We start from the raw sequence: 13,143 nt of genomic DNA, 5'->3' as shown, positions 1-13,143 counted from the left end.
TTGTGATTCAAAGCTTGGCCCGATGCTTCTCTCAAGGCCTAAAGGGCCGGCTAACATAACATTATCCATTCAAGTCAAATTGGATGTCCTTGTGTTGAGTCGAGAACCATCCCCTTGTGTGTACTTTCTTCCATTGAATGATAACGTTAACGACATACGAAGGGCAACGTGTGTGTATCCATGATGCTCACCCGTCGAGCTTGTGAAAAGCAGAATTTTTCTGCAAACATGATTACAGTTGTGGAGCTTGAATGATGACCTTGTTACGTTCCTTCCAAATGCACCTTAATGTTATAGTCAAACTCTGAGCCTTTCCAACTTCAACTTCTCATTAAAACCCAACATAGTTCATCAAATAAAGCCAAATTATAATTGTGAATGTCATAAGACATATAATTAAAATGCCATGTTGCTTTCATGGAGTAAATATAAATCACATAAATACATTTAGGTTGTGTTTGGAAAGTCACCTAGTAATTGAATTTAAGAGTAATTATTTATAATTACACAATAATAACATAATTGGATAACCATTACAATTCGCGAGTCCTATCAAATTAGGTGTAATTGGACCCCAATTACACTTTTCAATTCTTGGGAAACAACTTAACTAAAAGACTGTAAGTCAACAGTCTCATTACTTTTCAATTCTTGGGAAACAACTTAACTAAAAGACTGTGAAACAACTTAACTAAAAGACTGTAAGTCAACAGTCTCATTACTTTTCAATTCTTGGGAAACAACTTAACTAAAAGACTGTAAGTCAACAGTCTCATTGGATCCGTAGCTAATTTCATGGCAAAATATGTGCCTACTTTAGTCATTCAAATTTCTAAGTCACTAGCATCAATATGCCACCAAATATGTGTAAATAACCAGAACACAATTGCTAAAGGATTTACCTCTTCTGTCTATACAAACGACAGAAAACCACTGGATAGGATGTCCTTCAAGATTGTGCCACGAGGCGATTTTACTGGCTTGCCAACTTTCCAAACCGGGCAAGACCTCCTTCTGAGGTGGATCGTTTGCAGGTATCATTTTTGCAGCACCATTGCCCAGTGAAAACAAGTAGCCATTGGCCTTTGAACCCACATCCTGTTCTTGTTTGTTATGTTTCCCATTGACCTTAGGGACCCAAATACTTCCATTTTTTACCGTCAAGGCATCTTCAGAACTTCCTGAGGTTGAAAAATCCACAATGTTCCTCAGGATCTTCTCCCATAGAGGTCTGTTTTGTCTGGAACTATACGAGAGGTCTTCCATTTCACTATCCTCTTCAGAATAAGCAATGAAGTCGTTTACTCTATCCGTTGTTATTTCCGCAGCAGATGGTGCAGCTTGCTCCCTCAAGAACTAACTATTAGTAATGAAGACAGTCAGAGACTCAATGATTAAAGAATAAAATATATATATAATTCACAGTTTCATACTCCATGTAATTCAACCCATGTTAATGATTTTGTGCCTGGCACTACGTGTTTTAGCATGTTGCAACCACTGTTTATGCCTTTAAAAAGCTGATTTGCTTGAGAGTGCCTGGAACAAGAGGCAAAGATGTACCTTACAAAAGAACCAGGGCTATTGCTTGTGCACAAATGAACTATAGTGTCAATACTGTAACATGGTCAATTTAGAATAGCGGGCAACCGAGAAGGCAGATAAGAATATTTTACAGCAAAGACTATAGTTTTGTAAGTAGTTCAATCAGTAACCCAAGTCTTCTCCTCTGTCATAGCTGACAAAATAGTAAATACCTCTTCAATATTAGGTCTAATGACCTATAATCCTACTCTGAATTCGGTGTTCTAACTGCTAGTTTCGAAATTTTGAAAGAAAAAGAAACACAAATATAGATACACATATATTTATATATTTTTCATCGAGCATATGAAATACGAGTTGTCCCACAATTTAAATATTATCATAGAAGCATGTTCTATAAGCTCAGTAAAATGGACATTGAACCACGGTCAATATATACTAACGTTATAGGTGATAATCTCCACAACTTCAGCATTGGCAAGCACATGCGTGGGAGAAACAAGATTACCATTGACCTGCAATGAGAAAGTCAAGCATTAAATTGGTGGCATTTGTTGTAGGCTGACACTAGAATTGGAAATTAGCAACATGCAATCCAAAATTACCTTCTCCACCACCATTTTGTTTCCATTGTCGGTGTGTATCATGTAGGAATAATCAATAACAGTAGCCCCTATAGGCAAATTTTTAATCCTCCCATCGCAAGAAATATTTATCAGAGCAGTAGTTCCCACAAAATTATGGTAATATTTTAGCAGAAATAAAAGCCCAAATTATGGTTTACGAATTATCATACCTCTCCCCTTGGGGTAAAGACGAAGATACGACTGCATAAGAGATCTCTGGTACAAATTCTCTAGAGCTCATGTTGCCAACGAACTCCTCTTGCCATTCTCTAACTCCATTGAGCCAACCAAGCTGGAGAAAAGAAAAAGCTTCATCCATAAAATTAGCATTCCTGTCAGGGGCTTTAAAAGGTCTGAAGGAAGTCCTTTAAAGACTATTCTTAATGACAACTTGTCAAGGAAAGTGCTATGTTTGCATTGTTAAGGCAAACTAGTTTCCCCCTTCAATTTCTACCATTTGGTACAGCATGCCCAACTAGAAATTGTTTTGAAACAACTTAAGGGTATTTTCAGATTATCAACATCACCTTCTTCCATGAATTATGGTCATCTCAATTCTACATATGATTCGAGTTATGAAATATACAATATGTTAGTACAATCCAACCTTATTTTTTTTTTATGTTATACTAAATTGATCTTGTTAATTTGAAAAGTTTTTTTTTAGAATAATAAATGTCTTCTCAACCATATTTTATCTTAAGAGAAAAGTTCTTTTTTGGGGTTAAGGGGGGGGGGAGAGAGCTAGTAAAATTTTCAAAAATCTTAGGAGTTTAATGAGATTTTTTTTAAAAAAATTAGAGGTCTAATTAAAATTTATGATATTAATGAGAATTTTTAAAAATTTAAGATGGTCTAATTAAATTTTTTTTAAAATTTCAAGGAAAAAATATCAAAATTCCCCAAATTTGTTTTGGGGGAAGGCCGTTATAACGGGCTGCCCCTATTTTGATGCCTTAAATGTTTCAAATTGAAGAGGTTCTCAAGTTGCTTATAATGTTTATGTCTAGCACAATTCTCTTAAATAGTATCATACCTCATGATATGTTGCAATAAAACATTTTGTATTTACAAAATTAGCATTTATATTATGTTATTTTAGTTTATAGTTCAAATATTTTAATTATAAAAATTTATAGTTCAAATATTTTAATTATAAAAAGTTTATATAAATTTAATTTGAAGAAAGACTTGTGCCATTTTATGTCCCTTTTATAATTCATAAATTGAGTAAAAAGTAATATAAATTTTATAATATATAACCTTTGTAAAAACTATTTTGTAAATTGTCTAATAAGTTTCATAACATTTTTATAAATAATATTTTTTAACTTAAGAAAGTTCAATTTTATAAATAACATTTTTATGAATCTGTAATAGGCCCATTTCACTCAGGCCCATAAATTATCCAAAAATAATAAATAGAATAAATTAAATATAAAAATCAATGTTTAAAGTTCAGATACAGTCTTCATTAGCCCAGATACAAATTGTAGCCCAATTTATAAACCCATTTTACAAGTAAATCCAAAGCCCGATTATTAAACTAATCTAACCCTAACCCAAAATTTCAGCCCAAAACCTAAAAACATTTTAGCGAACCCTAGCTAGACCAGCGCCGTAAGACCTCCACGCGCGCCACCACGTGCACCTCCGTATGACCATCTCCACGTCAGTCGAACCTGCGAGAAGAAAAGAGTAACAGAATACAGCAAAGCAATAGCAAAAAAAATAAGAAAAATTTGTATTTATACTTTACCTCTATTTGGCTATAAAAGAGGAGGCCGACTGTATACAAAAAAGAAGGGAGACGCATACAGATTAAAAAAAAAAGCAATCAAAAGTGCGAAAAGTAATTTTCAGAAGGTGATTCTCCTTCTTTTTGTGTTTATTTCGATTGGAGTGTGTCATTTCATTGTTTTTTCTTTTTCTGTTCTTTCTTTTATTTTGCATCTACTACAAAATAAAAAAATGTGATAAAAGGGAGTGGCTCACCTGAACTGATTGGTATACCGTCAGAGTTTTTCCTCCGTTAAAACCAAATCCAACAGAGGTTGAGGCTTTATTTTTTATGCTTTGTGATTGAAGGTGCTAGATCTTGAACTAAATGAGGTTAGAAAGGGAGAGATTTATTCACCGTCGGCCACTGTTTGTGGCGATAGTACGGCGGCTAGGGATTGGTCTTTTGAGGATCGGTTAAATGAGGGAAGAGGTCTAGGGTTTGGTTTCAATAAGGGATTGATTGATCTGATAAGGGAAATTGTTTTTAGATACGTGAGGAAACGACGTCGTTTGGGGCCTGTTTCAGTGGCCTCAAAATGATGTCATATAGGCCTTATCCGACCTGACCCGATCCGATGCCCTCAGGATCCGCGTGTTTTTGCAGTGAAGGGATATTTGCGCGCTTAGTCCCTCCCTTTTGCGCTGTCATTTGATTAGGCCCTGTTTATATTTTCTTCTTTTTTAATGTTTCTTAAAGATTTGTACGCTTTTTAATTTGGTACATATTTAAACGCTGCGTTCAGGATCTTGGGATAATTGTGTTTTAATCCCCATTCGTTTGCGCACATTGTGTTTTAATCCTAATTCTATTTTAATGATTTATTTATTCATGGATTATCCCTTTTATTTTGTTTTTATTTCAATTGAGTTTTTTAGTTTTTTTACTCTTTGTAATTATTTTATTTTTTAAAAAATTATCATTCGTTTTTAAAATTATCTTAACATTGTTTTTAAACTATTTTATTGATGCAATATTGTTTTAATTTGTAATTTCTTTCTTTTGTATAATGTTTTTAAAATTGTTCTATTATATGAACTTTTTTTATTTTAAAATTTTCCTTTATAAATATCTCTTTGTTTTAATTTTTTTTGATATTTATTTTAAATAATTTTATACATTATTATGTTATACTTTTTTGTATATATTGTTGATTTCGTATTATTTTCTATATATATTTCCTTTTAAATTTATTTATATTTATATATTTTTTAAATCTATATGAATAATTTATCTATTTTAAATATTTCATTTATTTCAAATTATTATTTCGTATATATACATATATTTATAATAAGTTTTCATTTCATGTATATTATTTATTTAGATAGAATTATATTACTTTGTATATTATGTATTTTGATTTTCTTCTTACCTAAAATTTATTTCAAAATTTATTCATGTATTACTATTTAATATATTATTTAATTTTATTTCTATTTCTTATTTTATCTATTTTAAACTTTCACACATATTACTTGCTTTTAAAATTTTTACATGTAATTTGTTGTTTGTATATTGATGATTTCAAATTTCCTTCTTTCATATTATCGTTCTTTATTTATTTTAAAACTTGTTATATTTTATTTGTGTTACTTTGCTTGGTACTTTCTTTTAAAATGGTCTTTTAATTCATTGGCCTTCGAGTATTAATGCTAGTATTTGTATAGTGTATGATGTGTTGCCATTGGATGTACTTTAGTTTGATTCCTTCGTATTTTCATATGATTATTATTCATTTGTATGGTATTATCGCCATGTATTATTCCCTGCTTGCAATTATGCTTTTATTCCTTGTCATCGCATCGTGATTACAATTCCAACTTTTGCCCAATATCGATTGTCTTTTATCCTTAAGTAAACCAAACAAATATATTTTGAGTGGTCCTCTAATCGCTTATTTGAAAGCTTCTTAAAACAAGACAATATTTCGTGTTTGGAAATTCGAGAAATCGTGCCCTAACGTGCTGGGTTTCGATTTTCCGTTGACCAAATAACCAAATATCCTTTTAAAATTTTAATGCATAAATTTTGGAAATCATGAGATGATCTTGGTATTGAGGGTTTGAAATGTTGTATCCTAACGTGCTGGATATGATATTTTATTCCTCCGGAACAAGAGAATCTTAATATCCGATTCGAGTTATCCAAACATTTTTAAAGGAGTTGTATTTTAAAATCTTTTCAAATTTTCTACAATAGGACATTAATTAATCAATAAGGTACCAATTTTGGGCGCTACGAGGGAGCTAATCCTTCCTCGTGCGTAATCGGCTCTCGAACTTGTTTTCTAGAATTGCGTAGACCAAAATCATTATTTTAATAAATCAAAATATTTTATTAAAATGATCAATTACAAGGTGATCCGATCACACATAAACAAAAAGGATTGGTGGCGACTCCATTTTCGTTTTTAAAGTCGATCTCCGTTTGTCCAAAAATAAAAATAGTTTCGACAAATACATATATTGTTTTTACAATATATAGTATGAAAAAATAAATAAGTTATGTACATACTTCTTGGACATATTTTTTATAAATTAATATATTGTAATACTTCTATAATATGTAAATTGTTTTTTATAATAAAAATTTCACCATAACTTAGAAATTTTATAGGATTTAATAATATAATTTTTTGTTATAACTTTATAAAATACAAAATCATTTTATAATACATATTTTTAGGGTTTATAATATAAGAAAATTTTTGTCATAATCATCTCAAGTACTCATACGTGTTAATACTTGGCTTAAAGGTGTAAAAAGCCCTCAAAATTCTTTTTTTTTTGCACTCAATTGGATATTTAAATTACCAAAATGCATAAAAAAGATCCTTTAACAGTTGATCGTTAAAGTTAGCTGTCCTAATTTTTTTCAATTAAAGTCATCACGTGTGACGACCATGGCGTGACATGTGAAAAAATAAATAAAAATAAATAAAATTTATTAAATTTTAATAAAATATTTAAATTTTATTAAAAATAAAAATTATAAAATCATGAAAAATTTTAATTTTTATAAAATATAGAAATTATTTTATAAAATTTTATGAAGTTGTAAGAAAATTATAAAATGTAAAGAAATATAAAATTAGTATAAAAATTTTAAAAAAATTATTATGTCTCCAATATGCTCAAGCCAATCATAATTAACCCGATGTTTTCTTGGTTTTGTTTACCTTTCTCCTCCTACTTACCTTCAATATTTTATTGTTGGCTTTGTTTATCAAACCAATTTTTATCCAAACTTTGGAAATATTAAAAAGTGGGCGTCCTTGTAACTATTGCTGCATTTTGTCGCGCCGTAGCATGCACCCATTTTCTATAATTCTTTTTATAACTTTTAACATTTTTCTATAATTTTTATTGGTTTTTATTTTTTATTATTTTTCGTCACATGTCACGCTGTGTTGTAACACGTGATGACTTTAACTGAAAAAATAGGGGTCATTAACTTTAATGGTCAACGATTAAAGTTAACGGTTAAAAAGTCTTTTGATATATTTTATATATTTTTTACAATTTTTATAATTTTTACGATTTTTTTCTAATTTTTATATTTTTATTTAAATTTAATAATTTTATAAATTTTATTGATTTTATTTTATTATAATTTTTTGTCACATTTCAGTCCAAAAATTAAGGGTCGTTAACTTTAACTGTCAACAATTAAAGTTAACTAGTAAAGGATCTTTTTGATGCATTTTATAATTTTTAGGTCATTCCTTATCAATTCATTACTATTAACCCTCTATATTTTGGGTCGTGACATAGAGATAGCAACTTTAGCATTATTTTGCTTTAGTGTTTTTTTTCTCCATGAATTTCTAAACCGCATTTTTCTAGTCAAAGGGATTTCGGAGTATAATTCTAAAAGTTTGTATGATTTTGTAACGCCCCAAATTTTGGGCCTAGAAGTTTTGAGATTTGAGCATAGGGACAGTGATGAGGCGGCACATATGTGTTTAGTTGTGCGCTTAAGTGTCGGAATAAGCCCGCTGGTCTAATGGTTGCGTGAGTGTTAGGTTTGTGTGGGCATTTTGGTGAGGCAATTTATTATGTTTTGCCTTAGGCTAATATTTTAGTTAAGTTTTGTTATTTTTATTATTATTTTTATTTGTTTCTAGTTATTTTATTTTATTTTATTTTATTTTTCCTCTTGGACGTGTTCTCCTCTCCCTATTTTCTGCTCTTTTTGCTTTTCTTTTCGTTTTGATAAAATTATTCAAAGTTTGACTTTTCTTTTTGGCATCGGGAATTTCTGCTCATCTGTCGTTTCCTTCATTATCGAAATAGGTGTGGGATTCAAACTTTGACTACTTTTCTGTTGTTTTGCAAGTATTGTTTCGGCTTTTCGAGAGAGTGCTTGAATTCCTTAATTTCAGAGTTTTAATGGCTAAAAGGGAGTGTGATACCCCGTTTTATTGATATGTGTTCAGTATTACTTAAGTTGGGGTCAGTTTGGTGGTTAAAGCAGTGGTTTTGGGGCTATTTTGGGGTGGTTTCGTGACCCATGTGGATTTGGGAATTAGGGTTTTTGGGCTAAATTGGATGCCACACGGCCGTGTGGCTGATTTGGGGATTTTATCAGATTTCACACAACCGTGTCCCTTGAACACACGGGTGTATGGGTTTGGGGATTAGGGTTTTTGAGATTTGGTGTCACATGGCCTGGCTACATGGTCGTGTGACTGATTTGGGGATTAGGGATTCTACACGGGTATGTGTTCCGAAATACACAACCGTGTCTGGTGGGCACAAGGGCGTATGAGACCCTCACACGGCCGTGTCTACTCTGTACCTAATTTTAGTGAAATTGGACAGTGTGTTACACGGTTGTGTCCATGCTTTACACGGCTGTGTGCTACTTTTCACACGGGCGTGTGGCCTTATCTTGCTAGATATTGTTTTTAAGTCAAGGTTACATATAATTGTTACTTTGTACGACCTAACCCTTGGTTAAACTCTAGTGGGGATATTAGCGACTCTGATCTGATTTGGATGATGGGTTATTTGTGATTGTGTATGTGACATGTTTGATTCTGAACCCGGTTAACTGGGTAAGTATGTGTGCAACTGGTTCTATCTGTTTGATTGGATGTGAATGTCTGCTTCTGATTAATTAACTGAGAGCAGTATTCTGGTTGTGTACATCTGACTGCATACATACACACATTTGCATACAAAGTTTTGGGTGGGATTTTGAAGAGAAGGGAGATTTACGATTTGACATCATATGGAGTGCAGAGTTGGATAGATGGGTTGATTATAACCCCACATGGAGTGATTGGTTGGATGAGCTCAATAGCTCTATTGAGGTGTGATGGGGGACGGAGAGGTGTGTTGGCTGGAAGGGTGGGTGCATTTTGTAACTCATCGGCACTCATATGCATTTGATTGCATCTGATTGACTGGATGAGTTTCTGTGACCGAATTGATTGTACTGTGGTTTGATATGTCTGATTGTCTGTTTGCGAACGACTGATTGACTGAAAGGCACTTGTGCCTAAGAGGATTTTGTAGATATGTCTGCTATTGCTTGACTAGTTAGTTACTGAGAGGGGCTAAGGCCCCAACTGTAAACTGATACCGATTTTAGAAAAGGGCTGAGGCCTAGTTTGTGACTACTGGGAATTACCGGTATTGTGTCTGACAGAGCCATATGACTGTAAAGTTACATATGGTCTGTATTTCTTATAGTCGTTCTATAAATATGTTTCGCTGTTGAACTATTTTCAGGTTTACTGTATCTATTTCTGCTTCGGTAGTTAGTTAGTTTGATCTCACATTGAGCTCGTGTAGCTCACCCCCACTTCTGTTTCTCTTTCAGGTACATTTCAGACTTTAGATACTAGACTCAGTACGCAGAGGTTTCAGATAGTTTTGGCGAATTGGAGTATCAGTTTATGTTTTCTAGTCTTTACATTTGATTTTGAACTGTATGGTTTTTAAAACTATGGTACAGATTTCGATTTAAGATTTACTCATTTATATTCCAGTTATAAACATTACCCATAATTGAAGTTTTACTATTCGAGTTTTATATGATTAAATGTTTAGATTCGACACAATAACTTGTTTTGTAAAATTTTATTACGATCACTTTGGTGATCAATGTAGCATCCTGGATTCGGTCTAAACTTCTAGGCCAAGTTTGGGGTGTTACAAATTTAATTGCTCTTCATCTATTCTTTGTTCTTTTGGCATTTTCATGTGTTCTATTTTAATTACAAACATTCAAGTTTGTTGAATATTGGTATCGTATTCAATTTCTTAGAACATAGTAACAAATAACATGATTGTGTACACGTTGCGTATGCAATTCATGTTATGTGGATATTTGATTTAATCTAAACTGTAACACCCCAAAACCTGGCCTAGGAGTTTAAACCGAATTTCGGAGGTCACATTGATCTTCGAAGTGATTTGATATAATTATTAGTTAAACAAATTGAAAAATAAGATTGTATTTAAGTTACATAAAGACTCTCAGTTATAAAATCCTGATATTACGAAAATTTTAGTCCACAAGACGCTTACATGCGTACAACCCAAAATTCATACCACAATATTCAAAATACAGTTTACAATTCAAACCGTTTATATATAAATGTGGAAATTATGAAAATACTTTTAAAGTTGATTCTAAAACGTCGCTATCCGAGACCTCTGATGTGCCTAGTCCAACAAAAGCAAACGGAAATACCTGAAAAAGAAAAACTGAGGGGGTGAGCTACACGAGCCCAGTGTGAGATCGAAACGACAGAAAGACAAAAAATAAGCACTGCAATAAAAACAACATATCACAATGGCAATTCGATATCCAAATAATCATCATAACCAAAACAGAACCATCAGTACTGAACACATCGATTTATATACCGTTAATCTTACAATTAGATAGATAGACAGACAAAATACGAAACAAATGCATCAACATGAAACCCTCCCATCCAGCCAAACACCTCTTTGTCCCCCATTCACACCATAAATAAGCTATAAGAAACTCAACCAGCCTTGCACACCACATAGGACCTCAAAAGGCCCATCCAACCCTACACACCATGAATGTGGAACAAAGCCACGTAAATAGCAATATGCAGTTGAGCTGCTAGAAGTATCGTACTGTGTGGTAAACCGCTATACAGACATATTGCAGTTAAAACTACCAAATCAGATCAGACTTCCTTCTTTTCATATCCCAAACCTGAAATCATAAGGAAAATACAAGAATGCACACCAAACACTGTCAATTACACAGACGTGGAAGCTTGTAATCAATCAGTCAATTACAGAATTGATGTACACAGTTTTCAGACAGTCACACACACCTAGAACACTTAATCATTGAAGCAGACAGATATTTGTTAGGCAATATCACATTAGTGAGTCACTTAAATAATGCAAAGATTGCATATAACAGATATCTCTGAGTCAAAATAGAGTTCCGACTACCCTTACTAAGACGTAGCTAAGGGTGGGAACACACAGAACCACAAACAGGTCATAAATCAACATAGTACAAAAATTTGGCAAGGTAGCACCACATGGCCGTGTGCCCCGGCCGTGTGGAATTGCCCAAGCTGTGTAGGGGTCTACACGCCTATGTGGAGGCCACACACACTCGTGTGAAGGCCCCACATACCCTTGTAGATGGGGCACACGCCCGTGTGAAGGCCCCACACGCCCGTATGAACAACCTGTGTAATTCACTGTCCAAAAGTGCTAAAAATTAAGAATAAAGGAGACACGGCCGTGTAGAGATCACACACGCCTGTGTAGGACACATACCCGTGTGGCACCAAAATTCACTTAAAAACCCTAATTTCCAATTTCACACGGTCGTGTGAGCCACCCATATAGGGCACACGCCCGTGTGGCCACCTATGTAGTCACAAAACCACACCGGAACAGGCTGCATAACTTACTTTTGATGTTGAAGCGATCCCCAACCCTCAATAACACATAAATACACCAAAAACACCCAGAATTTCAAGTAATTCCACAACAATCAACACATCGATTGGTCAATTTCAAAAACACACAAAATATGTCGAATTTCATGAAAACAAATGAGAAATTTGATAACGAAAAGGGACAGTTTCCGAACACACGCCTTAGACACAATAACAAACACTAGAATCGTTTGTTTCGCTTCTTCAAACTGATTCAAAAACCTCAATTTAACATACTAATTTATAAAAACTTCAGTTTAACAGTAAAAGAAAAAAAAGAAATTCTATGTAAACCCAAAAATGAAACTTACCTAAAAGAAAAAAAAGAAATTCTATGTAAACCCAAAAATGAAACTTACCTCTTCAACTTCTGAAAAATAGAATACACATAGAAAAACTCCCTTAATAGACAGTAATTAACGGAAGAAACAAAGAATTAAAAGCAATTGATTTATTTTGGGAAAAAAAGAGTAAAACAAAAAAAAAATAAAAAGGTTTACAGAAAACTTAAACCATGGGGAAACGTGGATTTGTTGAGTTTTTTTTATTATCTAAAAAAAGTGATAAATAAATATCTCAAACTTAAAACAAATTTAAGACAAAAAGAAATAAATAATCCCTCAAAATACACACATGAGGATTCGAACTCAAAACTCAAAGGTACACTAACACTCACTCAACCACCAGACCAGCAAGCCAATCCTGACATTAGAACATGAAAGAAAACCCAAATGTCCAATCTAGCCACTGACTCTACCTACAAATCTCAAAACTTCTAACCCCAAATCTGGGGTGTTACAACTCACCCCTCCTTAAAGAAATTTTGTCCCCGAAATTTCTAACTAGCAGAACAGTAGTATAAGACAAGCTACACCACTACGCTCCCGCTGCGCACTCTAGTCCCGAAGCACTACCACACTAGACTTGAACTCAAGACCTCACACACAACCAGAACACTTAGTCATTAAAATAGATACATACTTGTTCATCACACACACTGTAGCACCCCAAACCCGGCCCAGAAGTTATGGCCGGATCCGGCATGCCACATCAAAAATGTTAAAAAAAAATTTCCATTCTAAGTCCAGAAAATCGTACTTGATGTTCAAAAGATTAATTCATTAAGGATTAAAGTGAATGGAAGCTGTGCACCAGGTAGGAAACCGGAAAGGAGGTGGTGAGTCCATCGGACTGCTTAAGTACCAAGCTCCCTTCGGATCCAATCCTAGACATGC

General features: G+C 33.3%; 1 protein-coding gene across 2 annotated transcripts; it reads right to left on the bottom strand.

Moving 5' to 3' along the window:
• Positions 1-452: 452 nt before the first annotated feature.
• LOC128296551 (putative GTP diphosphokinase RSH1, chloroplastic) lies at positions 453-2,663 on the bottom strand. Of its 2 annotated transcripts, none has more exons than XM_053031907.1 (4): positions 2,342-2,663; positions 2,151-2,238; positions 1,989-2,060; positions 453-1,356 (listed from the first exon to the last, which is right to left on the bottom strand). In XM_053031907.1, the coding sequence occupies exons 1-4, from the start codon at positions 2,488-2,490 to the stop codon at positions 847-849; spliced, it is 819 nt and encodes a 272-aa protein (XP_052887867.1). In that variant the 5' UTR covers positions 2,491-2,663; the 3' UTR covers positions 453-846. The 2 variants fall into 2 exon arrangements, with proteins under 2 accessions (XP_052887867.1, XP_052887868.1); XM_053031908.1 differs by having other exon boundaries at positions 2,151-2,218; positions 2,342-2,460.
• Positions 2,664-13,143: the final 10,480 nt, after the last annotated feature.

The sequence above is a fragment of the Gossypium arboreum genome, chromosome 8, assembly GCF_025698485.1.
Source record: "Gossypium arboreum isolate Shixiya-1 chromosome 8, ASM2569848v2, whole genome shotgun sequence".
Taxonomy (NCBI): Eukaryota; Viridiplantae; Streptophyta; class Magnoliopsida; order Malvales; family Malvaceae; genus Gossypium; species Gossypium arboreum.
The sequence above is the reverse complement of the archived record's forward strand: the minus strand, read 5'-3'. Positions and strand labels throughout refer to the sequence as shown.

Bases quoted from the DNA above. Each gene is read 5' to 3' on its own strand.
- LOC128296551 (XM_053031907.1), bottom strand. From the start codon at position 2,490: ATGGATGAAGCTTTTTCTTTTCTCCAGCTTGGTTGGCTCAATGGAGTT. The intron at 2,239-2,341 runs GTATGATAATTC...TTGCGATGGGAG, and splicing joins TCTTTACCCCAAGGGGAGAG to GATTAAAAATTTGCCTATAG. The intron at 2,061-2,150 runs GTAATTTTGGAT...TTCTCATTGCAG, and splicing joins ACAAAATGGTGGTGGAGAAG to GTCAATGGTAATCTTGTTTC.